The following is a 19,663-nucleotide window of genomic DNA, read 5'->3' on the forward strand; positions in this document are numbered from 1 at the left end:
TCTTAACAGCGATAGAATCAATAAGCCGACGGAGAACATTCAAGTAAATAACAATATACACTTGAAGTGCCGGTATGTTATTCTAACCCGTATACATCTCAACGGCCACCAACAAAAACAAAACGTGCCAACAGATGTGACATGGAACAAACTCTTCTTATGTTTACAGCCTAACGCCCAGTCCGTGAATACGAACGTCAAAAATAGGTATATAATACACACAAATACAAAGGCTATTATCCGCTGGTCTGATAGCGCATAATTGCTTAATCGGGAATGAGATTCCCTAACACGAGACACGCCCCCGTTATCGGAGGTTCATAGCTGCCTGATCAGACTAGACCAGACGATGGAAAGAGACCAAGCATGCAAATAGTAAATACCATCCAAATGATCATCCGAGGTTTCTTGAGTGGGAAGCGTTCTTTGTTTTGGGGAGGGCCGATTTCGTACATGATATATTCGTAATCGGTGTTTCTCGCTATTTAGAGAGGGTGTCATGATTTCGCAGAGGAAGGGTCAGAAGGGTTTGCTTTGGCGAATTTTCGTTGCGTTAGCTGGAAGATTATTAGCAGCTGGAACAATTCTTAGTGTGCCGTCACAAGACATATGATCTTAGGCACCCATCCGAGCGGTAATAGAGACAACTACATACCCACTCTTTCTTGCAGTCCCGATATGCCCTGTACACATGACACATGTTAGTTGTTTCTGATATCACCCTGTCTTGTTGTATGGGCCCCAAGTCCTGAACGAGGCGACGGATCCTGCCTGCTGAATGCTGCTAGGTAGCAAGCTAAAAGGCCAGCAGAACAAGCAGGCACGCGGAAAGTGAGGGGGAGGCTCACTGAAAGTAGTCGGAGCACATGTCTCGATCGCCGGCATTGCGACGCAAGCACTTGATACTGCGTTCGGCAAACGCCTGGCACGGGTCGTAGTATTCGCTTGCGTTTTTACTTCAAAATCAAGAGAACATTAGTATGAAGCTGTGGAATTGACTGTATCGGTGACGGTGGACTCGAAACGAGGGCAGAGGAGAAAAGACAGCATGACTTGTCCATCAGCGATTGGCCGGGGAAAAAACATGGAGGACAACGGATTGAAGCGAGCTCCGTGGCGTGCAAGGAGGCGATGAGGCGACATCCATGCGACATCCATACTCGGTATGGAGTACAAGTGCCAGTGCCAGTGCCAGTCGAGACAGGTCGGGAGGGGGAGAGGGTGCAAGCAATGGTGATGACGGCAGGGCGTGAGAGTGGATCGATGGCAGCAGACTTACTGTTCAAACTTCTTCTCGACCTTGCCCCACGCGGTCTTGTCTTCGTCGCTGGGGGAAGACGCCATCTTGAAAGGCAGCGAGCGAGGTGGTGATGGAAGAGCGGAAGCTGCGCCAAAAGCTTACTTGATGCGCGGTGGAGCTCGGCCGCCGGTGGGGCAGGGAGCTCGGGCCAATCAGGCTGGAGGAGGTATAGAATCTACTAATTGCTGTCAAACTTGAGTTGATATCTAGGGCTATTTCGTGATCATTGTTTCCTATGATTAATTATTTCTACTTATTAGCCAATAGCAATAACGTTCTGATAAGCGCCTGGCCTGGGCTGGCCGATTCGGGCGCAGAACCACATGTCGTCGCCGCGGTTATGTCCCATCGATGTCATTGGGCTCGAGATAGGATTCCCACGGCCCTGCCTGTCATTGGCTGCACATTTCAGGTACTGTGATGCAGTCCCAATTAGGAAGGGCAATAAAACTGCATTGATATCGGCTAAACCAGGGATACCAGGGAGAACAAGCTGTCCGCATGAGGCAGGGAAAGAATAAACATTGGACTGTTTCATTGTTCATTCTTCATAGTTGATTGGACTACCACAGATTAGTCTGATAGTATTAGGCAATAATAATAATAACCTCAACGACTAATCTATATGCGGTCCACTCGTAATCAGTCACGCAATTTGGATTGGCGGAGGATCTGATAACCGATAGCCGCAAAAGGACAATAACAAAAAAAAGAGAGAAAAGAGAAAGAATAAGCAAATAAAGAGAAAGAATAAGCAAATAAAAAGAAAGGCTGGACATGGCAATCAACCTTACCGCCATGGAACTAGACCAGGGAAACCTCCCCCGGGCGAAAGATGATTTGCCGATAACGGAATGGCGAGCGATAAGCCCATATCCAGAACCTATTTACATTATCCCCAAACAAGTCAAAAAATCCATATCCGCCCATGGACCCAGCACTTGACCCCTCCACACCTCGCGTGCGAGCTGGAATGATGTCGATCATTCTTCTCCAGGCGATCCTGTCAACTCTGTGATGATTTGTCGTCGTGTGTTTCCGGCCAGCCACCAAACCATGACTTCAGTCGCTGGTTTTGTGTGTGTTTTTGGTCATGGTTAGGTACGAAACAAAGAGTGTGATTAAGGTATCATCAGTCAGAGAAATGACAATGATAGTAATGGGCCAAGCCAAACGGAGCAACAATTTCCATCGTCGCCACTGCGCCCGTTATCAGCAATCGTAATAATGCGGCGTGGTTGGGTATCTTCATCCGTTCAGCGCGGTGCGGTATACACTCTGGGGCAAAAAAAGTGTTAGATCCCAAGGTAGTCAGAGATAGCGTCGTTCTCTTCGTCTATGCTGTTCGTTTCTTCTGTTCAGAGAAGGGGGCCGTCGTAGATATAAACAAGTTCCATATCTTGCTTTGTTATTCAAATTTCCTCTTTGGCTTTGTCTTTTATCGGAACCTGACCGGGGATTAAACGCAAGGTTTCCACATCGATTATCTATATATTGATCATTTTCGTAAGTTTGGTCCCCTTCTTCCCTTATCTATCCTTCAACCCTTTTTTCCCGTTATCTCTTGTTGCGGTCCAATTTGATCCCTCTCTGACTCTGGTTCCATAATGATCGTCAGCACACAGAAAATGTCTGTTGTAGAGACAATGCCTGCTCCTCTGCTGCCGATGGCGCCATTGATGGGGGATATTATTCTGTATGAGACTCCAGGAACTTTCCAAGATTCCATGGTGGAAGATATCCAGCAGACATCGTGCCAGAATCCCGAGATGGCTCACACCATTCATGAGCCAGAGTCAGATGGCTCTCCTGGTTTTCCAAAAGAAACCCCAGAGATGGCGCAAACTATCCCTAACCAGAAACCAAAGGAACAGTCTCAGCAGCTTCCAAAAGTAGCCTCCCTCTCAAAGTCCATCGTCCCTATCCAAGAGGACCTGTCTTGCCTTGGTCAGGTTTCTTTCGATCCATCCAAACACATCCAGTTCACGGCCCCGTCCAAAATATGGACCATGGAGGAGCTCAACTACACCGATGGCCAAGGAATTTCGCCGGTTGGCGTCTCGGAGCCCTTTCCTCTTTTCAGCGCAGAAGCCGTCAAGCAGATGCGCGCCGAAATCCTGAGCGAGAATGTGTGGCACAAATACAAGTTTTCTAGCAACTTGTCCGACTGCATGTTGCGAGGGTATGCGCCAAAGTAAGTGACCAAAACCTGACCTCGTCTAGTAAATGTCATTAACGTTTTTGTTCTTCTTAGGTGTGCCCCGTTTGCATATGATGCCTGGCGAAGCCCCGAGGTGCTTTCTATCATCTCTAAAATTGCAGGCATTGACTTGGTTCCAGTGATGGACCTCGAGATCGGACACATCAACGTTGCCGTGCATAGTGATGAAGAAAAGCTCAAAGCCTTAAAGAAAGCCCAGCTCGAACCTGGCGAAGACGAGGCCGTGCTGGACTGGCACAGCGACAGCTACCCTTTCGTCTGCGTAACCATGCTTTCGGATTGTACCGACATGGTTGGTGGCGAGACAGCCTTGCGCAAGGGTAATGGTGGTGTGGTCAAGGTTCGCGGTCCGCAAATGGTAAGTAAAGCAACTTTGCTAGCAACGAGGTTGCAGTGAGCTGATTTTTAGTAGGGATCCGCTGTTATCATGCAGGGCCGATATATCGAGCACCGGGCTCTACGCGCATTCGGCACAAACGAGCGCATCACCTCGGTGACTTCATTCCGGCCGCGTGTCGCTGCAGTCAAGGACGACACCGTGCTCACCACAGTGCGCGGCATCTCGCACCTCAAGGAACTGTACCAGCAGTATACCGAGTACCGCTTCGAAATGCTGCAGGACCGACTCCAGGACATGGGCCGCAAGATGCGAGACCGCACACGAGCCAACCGCGAGTACGACACGGCGGCTGTCAAGCAGTTTATCCGCCAGCAGATCGACTTCCTCAGCGCGATGGACCGCGAGATCATCGACGATGACAAAGTAAAACAGGGCTATATTGGCAACGGCCACCTAATCTCGGACGAGATCAAGGCGCGGTCGAAGAAGCTGGGGACTTATGAGGATGAAGTCCTATGAGCAGGTTGCCACGCGATGACGAATTTTCTTGCCTTTACTTCTGGTTCACATGCTGTATTATGTGGCTGCGTGCATTGGTTCAGCTTGCTTGAATTTCTGTTTCCTCATGATTAATAATCCTTTCTAGCACATTGACAAAAATTGACATAGAGCAAGGGTGTCAGATGAGATCGTTTATTATATTGAGCGCATCAACACTATCCCTAGAATAGACTAGACTGCCCCACACTAACCAGTAGCCGGATGGGCTATTCCCAAACAGGCTAGCTCATGTGACATAACGGAAGAATACGGTTTTTACACATCACGCCCGAAGAATAATACACGACTGATACAATGCGACTATACGAAGCTTCGTACAGTCCGCATTGTGGTCCTTAATACTACATCCTAAGTATCGAGTGGGGACTGTCTGAGAGGAAAAAAAAACCCGCATGCACATAACCAGTAGTCCTTCTTGCCAGGGTGTTGGCGACCAAGTAATATATACCAGCAAATCAGATCGGCTGCTGGGCGCCATACGCGCCAGGCAGCGGCAGGCGGCCAGTTGGCGGGTGGCTTACCGGGCGGTAACCTCAATACCGGCGATAAGTCGCCAGTTAGTTAGTGCCAGACGATCTCCCTTCAAAGAATCGATTATTATTGTTATGACCTGATCACCATCCAGCTGCTCAACCACCACCAAGCACCTTTCCTTTGCGCCTTTTTCCCCCTTGCGACTACACCCTCTTTGTTCTCTTTCTTCCTGGAATCCTCCGCTGAAGAAAAGATCATGAATAGCGCCTATCTGTGATTTTCCATCAAGCAGTTCCGTTGCGGGACCTGATCGCCTCCATCTTCATAACTTTCCTCAAGACTTCCTGCGTCTCTGTCGACCGACCACACCGTATAATAGCTAACGCTCACTCACACGTCAAAGTCGACTCACCTTTTTATTTTGATTTCGGTCGTCGGACAAGGTGGCCATGTCTGCCGAATCGCTGGTTGCGCAATCCGCCGCGGATTCCTCAGGAGTAGGTTGTCCAAACTACAAGTGATTTCGAACAAGAAACTAACAGCTGGTGAAATAGCTCTTGCAAACCCTTCAAGGTCACGTCGAAGATATCCGCGCGCTACTACAGTGTGGCATATGTGTGCGTCCGCTTTACGAACCCTATACCTTGGCCTGTGGACATACCTTTTGCTATGGGGTGCGTGTTCTCTCTCTCTTTCTTTCGTGCTAAGCTAATTTCTTAGTGTCTCACGTCATGGTTCGCCAGCGGAAGGTCTCACAAAACATGTCCTGATTGCAGGGCACAGGTGAAGACTCAACCTGCTCCAGCTTATTTGGTACGTGTACTACCATGCCCTGTATATGCGACATCTTACTAACTCACGAGTAGGTGCGGACGCTCGTTCAAATTTTCACCGGCCGCGCCGAACTTTTAGATAAAGACGAAACCACAGCAGAGCATGGCAAGAACCAGCGCGAAGAAGCCGAAAAGCTAGAGGCCGACAAGTCGAACGAAAACCCGCGGAATGGCGGTCTTTTCCAGGGATTTTTTAAGCCGAAGCCGCAACCACAAGGGCCTATAATCGATGCCGAAGATGGAGTCGCCCGTTGTCCGAACTGCGCATGGGAATTAGAAGAAGACTCTTGTTCGAACTGTGGATATCACGTGGATGATGACGATAGCGACGGGTCGGGCTTCAGTGATGACTTTTCCGATTTGTCGGATGACATTGATGATGATGATGATGATGATGATGATATGGATGAGGATATCGACGACCACCGCCCTGATAACCACAACCACAACCACAACTACAACCAATCTGCTGCCACCTGGCGCGACCCTTTCACGGGTAACTGGACCTATGCTCGACCCGATTTTGATCATATGAGATTCGCCGAGCAGTATTTCGTTCCAGCCCCGCATGTTCATTTCCACACGCCTCATCACCATCACCATCACTCATACTGGGACTCTCTTACATGGGGTCCTGCTCCGTCGAGCTCCATCGGCTCTGTCGACCACACGAGCGATGGGGACGGCCAGTCGGGCTCAGAGGAGGAAGATGAAGACGAGGAGATGGGCTCGTTCATCGATGACGAAGAAGTAGAATCGGGCACTGATCGTTCCACGGTCGTCGGCGATCACAGCTATACGAGTTTTGACTTTAATAACCCTTCTAGCGAACTTTCTGCCCTACATAACGCAGTCACCCATTTTGAGAATGTTAGTGCCTCGGGAGAGTCCTATGGTGGCAGTGAACATTATGAGATTGAAGAATCCGACGAGGAAGGACAAGGAGGCGATGGAGAAGAGGGAGATGAAGACGAAGACGAAGACGAAGGGCCTATTCGCCCGGCATCGCGGCGGCGACCACCACCACCGCCACAGCCACAATCCCAATCCCAACCCCAACGACGACACCCAAACTCAGTATCAAACCCATACCTTACTGCAGCCCTTGCAAGTCTTCGCGATGGATCACACCGAATAAACCACAGACGACGTCCTCACCCGTCCTCTGCGCAGAGGAGAACGGCCGCCGCAGCAGCAACGACAACAACAGCAGGGACATCTGTCAACAATGCGATTAACTTGGAGGATGACTCGGAGGATGAAATGCCGGTGCCTGCGAGCAGGCGAGCGCGGTTGAATAGGAGTTAAAAAAAAAAAACACACAACCAAACTGCATTCTATTCTATTCATCTATCTTAATCCCAATTTGTTTTTTCCCCCAAGTCGAGCGTTGGACTGTTTAGAAAAACAAACAAACGGTTTTAATGAGCAGACGAATAACTAGTTAATTATCCGTTACAACAAGAACGAAAAATATCACTTATTACCCATAGCTGTCAACCATTGAATTGATTGATGTGGTAATTTTGATGTGGTATTTGCAAGGCGTCTCTTTCTATTAGCTTTTGCTTTTCGGGTTGAGGTTGCATATTATAGTATCAATTGATGCTGATTGTCTTGGTATTACTTTTAAAGAAGTAGTGCAATGTGATAGGAAGAATCCATCATTCATTTTTTTTGCTCCCAATGTACTATCTCGTAAATGCTATGTAAAAACGAAAACTATATACACCGTATAATACTCCTATACTGCAAAACTTGAAAATGAAAGAGAAAAAAAAGAGAAAGAGAACAACTTTTTCTTAGCGACGCAAATAATGACAGTTTTTTTAAAGTCATACACTTCCAGAATCATCATCATGCTGCTGCTCAACAGTATCCAAGAACGGCACTTCCAAAACAACCGCGCCATTACGGCCCTGCGCGCTGGCTCCGTTGTGGTGGTTGTTCTCAAAGCATTTCAGCCGGCTGAGGCGATGCTCTTTGCCCAGGGCGGCGACTATGCAGAGTCCTCCTTTTTCATTTTGGGTAGATTTTGTTGAGGTAGGGCGGCGTTCGAAGACGGCGATGCTGTTGATGACTCCTTTGAGGAGGGGTTCTGGTTCTGAAACTGGTTCTGGTGCGGGTTCTATTTCTGGGTTTGTTGGAGAGTTGGTCTGGTTATCGCTGAAGAGGGTCTGTTTGAGTTGTGATGATGAAGATAATGATGATGATGATAATAACGACAACGACGATGGCGACGGACATCCCACCGGCCCCAGCGCAGAGAGAAACCTCTTGTCCTCCGAAACACGCCACGCGCGAATCCAGCCATCCCAGCTGCCGCTCAGCACAATATCTGTACCGGGCACAGCTGTCAGCGCCGTGATCCAGCGTGGCATGCGCCGCATAAACCGAGCGTTGCGCGCGGCCGTCTTCACGTCAGTCTCGGGTGACAGCTGGTCTAGCGGCGGAATCGGGTCGAGGCCGTGAGCGAGAGGGATCGTGTGCAGCGGTTTTTTCTTATGAATTGACCACAGCGACAGCGCGCCCGAGTCGGAGCCCGTGACGAAATGGGTTGGCGGGATGGCGGTTACGCATTCGATGTTGTTGGTTTTGTATTCTTCCTTTCTGGACGAGTCGCCGCGGAAGACGAGCTGCGCTTCATCGACGACTTTCCAGAGTCGTGCGGTTCGGTCGCGGGCGCCGACGCTCACGCACTGGTCTGTCATCATCGAGGCCACTGAAAGGACGTTGTCTTGGTGGCCGAATAGTGTTTCCACGTAGGCATGCCCCCCCGGGCTGAGTGACCATGTCTTGATGGTTCGGTCAAAGGAGCCTGAGAATAGTTGCTCGCCAGAGCTGTGACTCGAGATGTGTCGAGTGAATGCCAGACTGCTGACAGCGTCGCGGTGTTGAGTAAACGTTCTCACAGGGCTGAGTGTGTCGGCCTCCCAGATGATCAGCTTCTTGTCGTCTCCTCCAGTAACAACGAACTTTCCGGACGGCGATACTGCCACGGATAGTATGTTCCCAGTATGACCCTGACGCTCTCGACTTCCGCGGACTTTTCGCAGTCCTTTGACAAATTTTAGATTTTTTGGTTTCGTGCGCCCCGGGTGGGATCGACGCCCGCTGTCACCGTTTGATAATGCCGGGGGTTCATCCGCTCGTGGTGTGGCCAATTCCCACTTGATCAGAGTGCGATCTTTCGAAACCGTGTAGGCAAAGGGAGGATGCACGGCGACAGCCGTCGTAGACTGCGTATCTGCACGAAAGAACGAAAGTGAAGCCGCTGGGAGATCTACTTGAGTGGCTAATTGGCGGAATATGCGGCCTTTGGCTTCGTCCTAGAGATTATTAGAACGTAAGAAAAAAAATATCAGAGAACGGAAATATATGCATACCACATCCTCCTTCAGTCTCTCCGCAATAAGATCACGGTCAATCTCTGCAGCATCGAACCCGACCTCGTCTACCTCCTCACGGATATTGTCCAGATACCTCTCGGCGAGCTTCAATCTCCGGTCCGCACCCGTCTCGCCTTGCTCCGAGTCTTCAGAGGTGTCGCCATCCTCGTCAGAGAGGCCAGACACGTCAGAGCCTTGGTCGTCTTCCGACTCGCTCCCGGATATCGACTCATCCCGTTCCTGTCTCTGCGATGACTGTTTGCCGCGAGAATCCCCATTGACTGCCACCCCGCGCTTCTTTGACCCAGGTGCGGCGACACGATCTTCCCTTTTCCGCTTGCGCTGCGAGGCTGGCAGCGTAAAAAAGGAGGACATTTTACCTGCAGTGGAAATTGCTCAAGCGAAGAGACAGCAGATAAAATATGTCGTCAACAGCAGTTCAATGTTGGCTGTAAAAGGCGTGCATCTTGTAGTATCGACGTTAAAAAAACAAAACACAGTCGGCTTCGCTCTCAACTTTTTTTCATCGCAATTGGCCCGTGCTGCAAATTCTTGGCGCTGGAGCCGGGCTTTCGGGAAAACAGTAACGCCTAAATGTTTGTCCTGTTTGCTCGGGCCGGGCTGGGCGACGTAGCTAGGCGTCAAGCTCAATGCGCGTTCCGCCTGAGCTGCCATCCAGAGACCATCACACCTGCCTTCACCTCGATTCACCTGTGTGTTCCGGACGGCCGTTTATTATCGATACTTGTCGTGAGACTGCAGGACTTCTGTTGAGCTTGATTTACCACCTTTTCTAAAACACAGCCGCTGCAAGATCTCAAAACATGTAAGGAGCTCTGTCATCGTCCGGACTGGGCATCCTTCAACTAATTGCTCGATTTCTCGCAGGGAGGTTTTACTCGGAATTACTGGAAAGGACTTTGTCCTCATCGCGGCTTCCAAAGCTGCCGTGAGAGGACCAACCATCCTCAAGGCGACAGATGACAAGACCCGCCAATTAAACAATCACACTCTGATGGCATACTCTGGCGAGCCGGGTGATGGAGGTGAGAATCTGGGAATCTGTCGCTTTTCAAACGAATTATTTTTCACTAACGATATCTAGTGCAATTCGCCGAATATATCCAGGCCAACGTACAGCTATACTCGATGCGCAACGACACAGAGCTCAGCCCTCCCGCCGTGGGTAGCTATGTCCGAGGGGAGCTTGCCCGCAGTCTACGATCTCGAACACCGTATACCGTCAACCTCTTGCTTGGTGGTGTTGACGCTATCACCGAAACCCCCAGCCTGTACTGGGTAGACTATCTAGCCTCTCTGGCCCAAGTCCCATACGCCGCTCACGGTTATGCCCAGTATGTCTCACACATTCACCACCAGCATCTAGTATATATCTGCAATACTAGATCCTTGCTAACCATCTCCCTACAGGTATTATTGCTTGTCAATACTCGATAAACATCATCACCCGGATATCCAGCTGGAGCAAGGATTGAAGCTCCTCCAACTCTGCACGGATGAGTTGAAGCGCAGACTGCCGATAGACTTCAAAGGAGTATGTCTGCCCTAGGAGAAACCATAAATTTTGATGTAGAATTCAGCTAACTCTCGTTAGGTCCTCGTCAAAGTCGTGACAAAGGATGGCATTCGAGAACTTGAGTGGGACAACAATAGGGTGGTTACGAGTGCATGATTTTTCTAGAGGTTGGCCGGATATGGCGGTGTACCATAGCATTTCAAATGATCTTCGTAGGAATCCGACGTACTAGATAAAATACCTTTTTATACGTTCGTAGGATCTTAATTAAACGTCAACTCAAACCCATTCACAAGAAGATTTTATGCAAAATACAGAAATTCAATCTTAATAACCCAGCCAGTCAAATTTAAATAACTAATTAGTATAACCAAGCTAAATTGCAATGTCTACTGTCTACTGTCTGTTCTCATTCTGACCAACGCAAATAGCCAAGCCGATGTTTGGCCGTGTTTGGAATGTTTGCATCATTACCGCATTCTTTTTGTCTTCCGGCGGAGCTTCTCATATGCACTCCCTCTCCAGCTCCCCAAGACGACACAGAACTACTCGCAAAAGAGTCATAGCGAAAATGTCGAAACGCCAAGCGGACCTCGATCTCGAAGCAGAGGCTGATGTGCGCTCGCCCGCCTCCAAAAAGCCGCGCTTCGCTGGCGTCGACACCGCCCTCGATGGTCGCGACACTACTACGGAAGACGATCGCAATGGCCATGATGCAGAGGTGCAAGAAACTGAGGAAGCGCAGGAAAGAGCCGAGTCCCCCGATGATCTCGACGAGACGCTGTCCATAGCTCCACAGCGCCAATCGCAACCGATCGACGGATACGGCGATTTATATCTTGACACAATCAATCGCGCTGTACTGGACTTTGATTTCGAGAAGCTTTGCTCTATATCGCTGTCGAATATCAATGTCTATGCGTGTTTGGTATGTGGGAAATACTTTCAGGGTCGAGGCAACAAGTCCCACGCCTATTTCCATGCCTTGGAGGTTGGACACCATGTATTCGTAAACATGGAGACGAAGAAAGTTTATGTGTTGCCGGAGGGGTACGAGGTTAAAAGCAAGAGTTTGGATGATATTAAATATGTGGTTGATCCGACGTATTCCAAAGCAGAGGTCATGAAATTGGATAAGGAAGTGCAGGATGCGTGGGGTTTGCTTGGGAAGAAGTACAGACCAGGTCAGTTGTCTTACTCATTGCAATAGTGAATCTTTCTGGTATCATAGGGGAGCTAACAGTTATTACAGGATACGTTGGAATGAATAACATCAAAGCAAATGACTACCTCAACGTCGTGGTCCAAGTTCTTGCTCACGTCACACCTATTCGAAACTTTTTCCTGTTGCACAACTTTCCAGTTCCTGGCTCCCCTCAGCTATCCCTGAGGTTCAGCACCTTGGTGCGCAAGCTATGGAACCCAAAGGCTTTCAAGTCCCATGTATCGCCTCACGAACTACTTCAAGAGATCGCACTACGTTCGTCGAAACGGTTTACACTTACTCATCAGTCGGACCCTGTCGAGTTCCTTTCATGGTTCTTGAATAATCTCCACCTGAGTCTTGGAGGCTCCAAACGACCGTCAAAAACCCCGACAAGCGTTGTCCAACAGGCATTCCAGGGACACTTGCGAATAGAAAGCCAGGCCATCACAGCTCACTCTGACACGACAAACTCACGTCTAGTGTTTGCCGAGTCAAGCCAGACCAACACGCAAATAACCCCATTCTCAATCCTCACCCTCGACCTCCCACCCACACCTTTGTTCCAATCGGCGAATCAAGAAGGCATGATCCCACAAGTCCCATTAACGACTCTCCTAAACAAATACAACGGACTCACCGCATCCGAGAAACTTTCTCACCGAGTACGCCATCGCCTTCTCCATCCTTTACCCCCATACTTGCTCTTCCACATCAAACGCTTCAGCAAAAACAAATTCGTCGCAGAACGAAACCCAACTATTGTCACTTTCCCCTCGCCTCGCTCTCTCGACATGTCTCCATATGTTGAACCAAACCCCGAAATCTGGCCACCGGGCGAACCCATCATCTACGACCTCGTCGCAAACATAATCCTAGACGCCGACGCTCCAGCCCCCGGGGGTGGCGACGATTCTGCAACTCCAGACAGGGGGCTAGCAGCTGCAGCAGCCGCCGGGGTCGCTGGCGCTGCTACATCGTCTACAGCAACAACAGGTGCCGGAGCCGGCAGCGAGAAAGTCTCATGGCTTGTTCAACTGCATGACAAGGCCATGGCTACCGAGAATGCCAAACATCACCACCAGCATGCCCAGCAGCGGGGGCCAGAGTGGCTTGAGATTCAGGATTTGTATGTTCAGCGAACTGAAAGTGAAACTCTTTTTACGCGGGAAAGTTATCTTATGGTTTGGGAGAGGCGGAAAACGCCGGGGAAGAAGACTGCCAAGTAGATTTTGTTTTCCTCAGAATGTATATTTTAAAAAAAAGTGTATACCCGTTTTTTCTTATAGTTATAGATGAAACGAGTAGTGTTGGACCCATTCATAACATGCGTCTCTGCTGTGATGTAACACTGTATGAGCCAGGAATTCAGTAAAACGGAGACTATGAAGGTGAAATTAGCCACATTCTTCTTTACCTCTACTTAGATACTGAAACAGCACACGTATAAATCAATTGATATAACCATGGGTATAATTTTTATCGCACAGATAAGACAAAAGACAAATCACAACTGACCCCAGCCAAACATCCTCTTTCCAATCTGCATAGCGACAGCCGAGCTTACACTAAGAATGCCGCCGCTCACAGCAGTTTGAAGACCGATTACCATGGCCACGTTAGCCATATACGCGATCATATCGTGTCGATTCCCACCGCCCGCAAACGCGTTGAGACTGCGAATGTCGGTGGTGGAAACCGCAATGTTCCTGCTAAACACTGCAGCGGCTGGTGAGGATAGATAGGTGGTGGCTAGAGAACGGTAGAGCAGAGACCGGAAAGGCACGAATAGAGCGCTGCTTATCATAGAAGCGAGATGATGTGCCAAGCCGTCCATGGGGAAGGAAGATAGCACTGTGACTCGCTGTTGGATTGGATGGGTGTCCTGCTGCCGTTGTTGGCTTGCGAGCCTGTCTTGCGGTGGCGAGCGAGGTCGCAAGTCTTGTGTTCCGACCTCAGATATCATGTCCATGATGTCCTGGCGAGTGGGACTGTGTAGCGCTTCCTCGACCATATCTGGAAGAACCGTCAGCTGCGCCGTGGCTAGCCTAGCTGGCACCAGAGTGTTCTCGTCACTCAAGCCCGCCAGAGTATCTTCCGCCTCAACATCCGGATTTTCCACCGGCTGGGCAGCTTCAGATGCATCGGGAATTTCCGTTGGAGGATCCTCTATACCAGCATGTTCCCCTGCATCTCTTGCTTCGCTTTGTATAGTCATGGAATCCAGTATTCTCAATTCGTCCGGGTCCATTATTGAATTTAGAGGAATAGACTCGAAATTGAGGTCTTCTAAAGAAATCGTAGTGTCAAGATTGGCCACATCAGCATCAACCTGCTCGGTTCTCTGCCTATTTCGGCTGGACTGGAGTGAAATTTCCATGGTGGTGGTGAAAGAGTTCCGATGGGTTAGAGAAGCACGAATACGAGGTGAAGTCAGTGGGGATTCCGGACTTGCAGGCCGCGAGAACAATGTGTTTGAGCGCGATCTTTGCTCGGTGTCCTGGAATGGCAACCAAGAGGTCTCCACACCATCTTGTCGAATATTGGAGTCGGCCTCAGTCCGTCCAACTGAACGTAGCCCATCCAGAGAAATCGGAGTAATCTGAGCTGGCGAATGTGTGAGTTGCTCATTTGCCAGGATCTGACCCTGGCTGGCGTCAAATGAAGACTGCACTGGAGTTCTCAACATTGCACCGTCTACTTCCTGTCGCTCTGCTTCGAAATGATTGCGATTTCGAACAGTTTCTGTCGCGTCTCGGGTAGGGGAGTTACTACTTTTAATGTCCGACGGTGCTTCTCGATTCCAACCAACCCAGATCAACACCTGCTTTTTTAATTCCCGAAATTCCTCCTTGATGTCTTCTAGCAAGCTTAGGTTGCTGCGATAAGTTTCATATTCCATATGTCGCCCTGCGGCCGGTACTGTCCACTCTAGGAGATCATTATCGACGGCAACTTGAATTGAGAGGTCATCAGGTTGTCCTTGTTTAGGCAAATGCCTTCGTATGATTCGGTAGATTCTGTCCTCAACGAATGATCGGAGAAATGTGTAGGTAATGACCATAGCAAATGAACCTGCAAAAAGCTCAGATGCAAGCTGTCCAAAAGCAGGGAGGGAAAATTCAGTCGGGAATGACGGATATCGAATCATAGAAGACTCAGTGAATGGTATGAAAAATGAAGCAGTCGGGAAAGAAGAGTAAGGGATTAGATGGAGTGTTTGTAGAAAGCAAAACATGTGAGTTTGCTGCTCCAATAACACGAAAAACAATGCTCGAGTCCTGTAAATACCTGATGAGTGTCGGAAGATCCAGTCTTCAAAAAGAAAAACTTACGAGATTCTAAATAACGAGAAAGTATTGCGAACTAGATTCGTACTGCACACGTCAAATCGGGATGTTAATGCTTGTTGCAGTCTTGCCATCAATGGATCGAGTAGGTGTGGGCGACAAATAGACAACACAATCCTCACTGCCCAAATAGGAATACCGGCAAAAAGGACACCTGTCCATCCAATTTCGCGGATATCAGATTGAACAACATCCCACAGCGAGCCAACCGAGTACCTTCTGAATGTCTAGTAGAAAGTAAGCGGTAGAATAAACAATATATTGCGAGAAAAGGGTTGCAAAGGTTAAGGGTTTGTATCGTTTTTCGTACCTGAATGCGGCTCACTAAACTCACAATCCACCACGCCCCAAAGAAATGCGTAATATGATCGAATGCTACAACCAGCAACCCGTAATCATTCTCTGCCGTGATAGTTTTGACCCTTTTTCTATCTCTGGGTGTTCCAGGTCTGCCGGTCTCCCCACTTACCACGACGCCCATGGTTGATAAAACATCATTCTTAGCTCTGCGCAGATCGCGGGCAAGAGCTTTTGATCTAGGAAAGGTGGGATGTCCCCTTTCATCATACTGTTGGACATAGCCACTGTCATTATTTGGACTTTCACGGTCTTGGGAAGTCTCTGCTGTGCGTGCTAAGACATTGCTGTTTGAGCTATCTGGAGCTTCGTACGGAGAGCGGCCCTAAAAGGAGTTAGCCATTGATGTTATCCACTGAATAAAACTGCACGTTCTCGCTCAGTTGAGCAACACTAGATGGTATCAAACAAGAGCTCAATTTCAAAGGGACGTCTTGTCTACCAGAAGACTTGACATTCTAGCATCAGAGGGCATGTATTGATTCAAGAAAAGGGTTGGTTGAAACAGGTAGGAAAAACTGTACCAAAGCAAGCCGGATCAGATACTGTTGTCGGCCCATATCCCTAGCGCGTGAGGCTCACTATAGAGCAATCACAAGAGGGCAGCATTAGACGGAATTAGCGATGGTCCATCGAAGAGAGGTAGGTGTGTTGATTGAAGAGCAGAAATCGCGTAGCACGATGAAGTCGACTGGCGCTTTCCCAACACAGTATGGCTACGTGCACGGTCCACACCTTATTTTGCCCCCCGCATAAAGCAAACACAGCAAACAAGTCAAACAAGTCAAATACTGATAAAAAAAAAGTTATCGGTGGTTACTGCGAAGGAAGTCATGATTATCAAAACGCGCCTTGGCCTACGATACGAACTTGAGACACTCACCTGACGAAGGAATATATTTCCTATTCAGCGAAATATCCGAAGGTCACATTTTGAGAAAATAGGCCATGAAAGAGTAATTTATTTGGGCCTCAAAATCAGAACCGGCCATTACGATCCAATATGTCCAAAGTCGGTGTCAAGACGACATTTGAAGCGTCGCGAATACTCCGGCCGATATACACAGGAGGAAGCACGTCTTTAGATTCCAGTGGTCGCATCCTTGCGTCTTGCGTGGGAGAGGATGCTCTCGTAATCGACTTGACCACAGGCGACCAATTGGCCAGCCTTGAAGGAGTGAGTCTACCGGAATCGCGACTTTCAAAAGTCCCTGAATACTGACAATTTCTCTCTATAGGATGGAGAAATTATCACAGATTTAGCGAGTAAGTTAATCCACGGAGAAAATAGACTCACTTATCTAATCTTCTCTTTCTAGTTACGCCGTCGGCTTCGCACGTCGTGATCTGCTCCCGGTCGTTGTCTATGCGCATCTACTCTTTAACAAATATCGATACTGAAATGAGAACTCTTGATGCGAATATGGTTAAGAGTGTCAAAGCACACACATCGCCTGTGGTCACCACCGCCATCGATTCAACAGGTACTCTTTTGGCTACTGGGTGCTCTGACGGAACTATCAAAGTTTGGGACATCAGAGGTGGATATATCACACACACGTTTCATGGACATGGAGGAGTTATCTCTGCGCTCTGCTTTTTTGAAGCGAGTACCGCCGCTACCGAGGACGGAGAGAAATCCAAGTCGCTTCGAAAAAAGAAAAATCAACTCAGTCAAGAGGAAGCATCAACGTCAACCACGCTTCGATTGGCATCTGGTGATGAAGAAGGAAAAGTGAGAGTATGGGACTTGAACAAGAAAAAGTCTTTGGTTATTCTAGAGTCTCACGTCTCTGTGGTACGTAGTTTGTCTTACTCGGAGTCTGAGAATGCTCTGCTTTCGGCTTCTCGCGACAAAACTGTCATCGTATGGGACGCTCGAACGTGGAAAAGCCGACGAATCATTCCAGTTTTGGAGAGTGTGGAGACTGCGGGGTTTATTTCTGACACTGCCCTTATTTTCATCGGAGGCGAGAGAGGAACTCTACGTATTTGGGACGGCAACAGAGGAGGGGAGATTACACAAGAGCAACCTGAAGGCGCAGAAACTGATGCCATTGTTGCTGCTGAATACTCTCAGGGGCTGTCATTTGTAGTGACTGTTCACGCCGACCAAACATTGCGGTTGCATTCTATAGCACCCTTGGATGATTATAATCCTGGGTCTTCGATACCACCCTTGCCCGTCATTAGGCGGATCTCTGGAAACGACGATGAAGTGATTGACTTGGCTTATGTCGGCCCAGACCGGTCTCTCTTGGCTATGGCAGCCAATACAGAGAGCATCAGAGTCGTTTCTATGGGTGGTTCGACCAAGAGTTCTGAAGAGGGCAGCAACTATTTCGGAGCAGACGTTACGTATTTGGATGGCCATGACGATATAGTCATTTGCCTTGACGTCGACTGGTCAGGCCATTGGCTTGCTACTGGTGCAAAAGACAATACAGCTCGTCTCTGGCGCCTTGATCCTGAAACTTCTTCCTTTACTTGTGCAGCTACTTTCACAGGCCATGCCGAATCACTTGGAGCGATTGCTTTGCCTCGAACTCCTCCCCCGGTGGGGTCAAAAGCATATACTGATCCATTAAGCTATCCTCCAGCTTTTATTTTCACCGGTTCTCAAGACCGAACAATCAAAAGATGGGACACGGGGAAAATGAGCGCCAGTCAATTGTCGTCTCCTAAAGCAACATATACCAGGAAAGCCCATGAAAAGGATATCAACGCCTTGGATGTCAACCACATAGCCACGTTATTCGCCTCTGCATCTCAAGATCGCACTGTGAAGGTTTGGTCGGCAGAAGATGGCAATGTGGTGGGCATCCTACGTGGTCACAAACGAGGTGTATGGTCTGTCCGGTTCTCGCCTAAAAACATGCCCATTATAAATTCGAATTCCGGCACCAGTACCAGCCGTGGCTTGGTGGCCACAGGTTCTGGTGACAAAACCGTCAAGATCTGGAACCTGACTGACTTTAGTTGTCTCCTCACCTTTGAGGGCCACACAAACAGCGTTCTCAAGGTCCTTTGGCTACCACCTGTTCAACTGGCTTCGGAGGGCGACAAGGAAGACGTAAAGGCGGCAAACAAAGATCTTGTCGCGACTCGCCCGCTTCTCGCTTCATCTGCTGCAGATGGCCTGGTGAAAATTTGGTCTCCTTATACGGGCGAGCTAGAAACTACATTAGACAACCATACAGACCGAGTGTGGGCACTTGCTTCTCCAACGCCATCTGGGTCTCGAGAAGACACCAAACTCTCAGAGGAAAAGCCGCCATTTGCCTTGATTTCAGGCGCTGCCGATTCCACCGTCACATTCTGGGCAGATACAACATCGGCAACGCTGACTGCTGCAGTGTCGGCCAATTCAGCTCGCATTGAACAGGACCAGCAGTTGCAAAACTACATCCGGGCTGGTGCTTTCAGAGAAGCCATCACGCTTGCTCTTCAACTCAACCACCCAGGCCGTTTGCTTTCGCTATTCACTACTGCTATTGAAGAAGCGGACGGAACTGTAGACGCTGATAACAACACTGCCGAAGACAAGATTCTCCTTACTGGCAACAGCTCTGTGGACACAGTCTTGCAATCTCTTGACCATGACAACCTCTACTTATTGCTTCTGCGCCTCCGTGATTGGAACACCAATGCACGCACAGCCAAAGTCGCGCAGCGTATCCTATATGCTCTCGTACGCTCCTATCCCGCAACAACCTTTGTTGAACTCGCCAGCCGTCCTCCCCCCGCCGCAGCTCAGGGCAAACGAAGCGGGAAGTTCGCCCGCAATACGGCTTTGAAAGAGGTTTTTGGTGCCCTGTCAGCATACACCGATCGGCATTATCGACGAGTCGAGGAGCTGGTTGACGAGAGTTATCTCGTTGAATGGATTCTCGATGAAATGGACGGTGGAATCGGATTAGTTACGAATACTGATCCTAATGGTCATAATGTCCCTGACCATGAAAAGGATGTGATCATGTTAGAGGCATGATAGTTTTGTTTGGAGTTGGTCACCTCATTCTTTGTATAGATTGTGTATATAGCAATCCCTGTTTTTTACACACCAAAAAAGCACTGCGCGTTCTTCTATGTGATAT

The 19,663-nt window shown here is 48.9% G+C and overlaps 8 protein-coding genes across 8 annotated transcripts; 5 read left to right on the forward strand and 3 right to left on the reverse strand.

The window, feature by feature from the left end:
• Nucleotides 1-497: 497 nt before the first annotated feature.
• Nucleotides 498-1,344, reverse strand: TRUGW13939_09830 (uncharacterized protein; the record flags this gene model as incomplete). The annotated part of the gene is made up of 4 exons (XM_035492950.1): nucleotides 498-557; nucleotides 656-683; nucleotides 849-956; nucleotides 1,280-1,344. 4 exons carry the CDS (start codon nucleotides 1,342-1,344, stop codon nucleotides 498-500), a joined length of 261 nt encoding a protein of 86 aa, XP_035348843.1.
• A 1,563-nt stretch (nucleotides 1,345-2,907) lies between these two features.
• TRUGW13939_09831 (uncharacterized protein) lies at nucleotides 2,908-4,380 on the forward strand (the record flags this gene model as incomplete). The annotated part of the gene is made up of 3 exons (XM_035492951.1): nucleotides 2,908-3,494; nucleotides 3,555-3,879; nucleotides 3,934-4,380. 3 exons carry the CDS (start codon nucleotides 2,908-2,910, stop codon nucleotides 4,378-4,380), a joined length of 1,359 nt encoding a protein of 452 aa, XP_035348844.1.
• Nucleotides 4,381-5,345: 965 nt separating this feature from the next.
• Nucleotides 5,346-7,037, forward strand: TRUGW13939_09832 (uncharacterized protein; the record flags this gene model as incomplete). The annotated part of the gene is made up of 4 exons (XM_035492952.1): nucleotides 5,346-5,393; nucleotides 5,451-5,570; nucleotides 5,617-5,709; nucleotides 5,763-7,037. The coding sequence occupies 4 exons, from the start codon at nucleotides 5,346-5,348 to the stop codon at nucleotides 7,035-7,037; spliced, it is 1,536 nt and encodes a 511-aa protein (XP_035348845.1).
• Nucleotides 7,038-7,564: 527 nt separating this feature from the next.
• TRUGW13939_09833 (uncharacterized protein) lies at nucleotides 7,565-9,493 on the reverse strand (the record flags this gene model as incomplete). The annotated part of the gene is made up of 2 exons (XM_035492953.1): nucleotides 7,565-9,058; nucleotides 9,116-9,493. The coding sequence occupies 2 exons, from the start codon at nucleotides 9,491-9,493 to the stop codon at nucleotides 7,565-7,567; spliced, it is 1,872 nt and encodes a 623-aa protein (XP_035348846.1).
• A 219-nt stretch (nucleotides 9,494-9,712) lies between these two features.
• TRUGW13939_09834 (uncharacterized protein) lies at nucleotides 9,713-10,811 on the forward strand (the record flags this gene model as incomplete). Its single annotated transcript, XM_035492954.1, has 5 exons — nucleotides 9,713-9,831; nucleotides 10,007-10,164; nucleotides 10,224-10,473; nucleotides 10,550-10,673; nucleotides 10,734-10,811. The coding sequence occupies 5 exons, from the start codon at nucleotides 9,713-9,715 to the stop codon at nucleotides 10,809-10,811; spliced, it is 729 nt and encodes a 242-aa protein (XP_035348847.1).
• Nucleotides 10,812-11,226: 415 nt separating this feature from the next.
• Nucleotides 11,227-13,088, forward strand: TRUGW13939_09835 (uncharacterized protein; the record flags this gene model as incomplete). Its single annotated transcript, XM_035492955.1, has 2 exons — nucleotides 11,227-11,839; nucleotides 11,908-13,088. The coding sequence occupies 2 exons, from the start codon at nucleotides 11,227-11,229 to the stop codon at nucleotides 13,086-13,088; spliced, it is 1,794 nt and encodes a 597-aa protein (XP_035348848.1).
• A 278-nt stretch (nucleotides 13,089-13,366) lies between these two features.
• TRUGW13939_09836 (uncharacterized protein) lies at nucleotides 13,367-15,097 on the reverse strand (the record flags this gene model as incomplete). The annotated part of the gene is made up of 1 exon (XM_035492956.1): nucleotides 13,367-15,097. The coding sequence occupies one exon, from the start codon at nucleotides 15,095-15,097 to the stop codon at nucleotides 13,367-13,369; it is 1,731 nt and encodes a 576-aa protein (XP_035348849.1).
• Nucleotides 15,098-16,569: 1,472 nt separating this feature from the next.
• Nucleotides 16,570-19,557, forward strand: TRUGW13939_09837 (uncharacterized protein; the record flags this gene model as incomplete). The annotated part of the gene is made up of 3 exons (XM_035492957.1): nucleotides 16,570-16,743; nucleotides 16,805-16,832; nucleotides 16,886-19,557. The coding sequence occupies 3 exons, from the start codon at nucleotides 16,570-16,572 to the stop codon at nucleotides 19,555-19,557; spliced, it is 2,874 nt and encodes a 957-aa protein (XP_035348850.1).
• Nucleotides 19,558-19,663: the final 106 nt, after the last annotated feature.

Source organism: Talaromyces rugulosus, chromosome V (assembly GCF_013368755.1).
Source record: "Talaromyces rugulosus chromosome V, complete sequence".
Classification (NCBI taxonomy): Eukaryota; Fungi; Ascomycota; class Eurotiomycetes; order Eurotiales; family Trichocomaceae; genus Talaromyces; species Talaromyces rugulosus.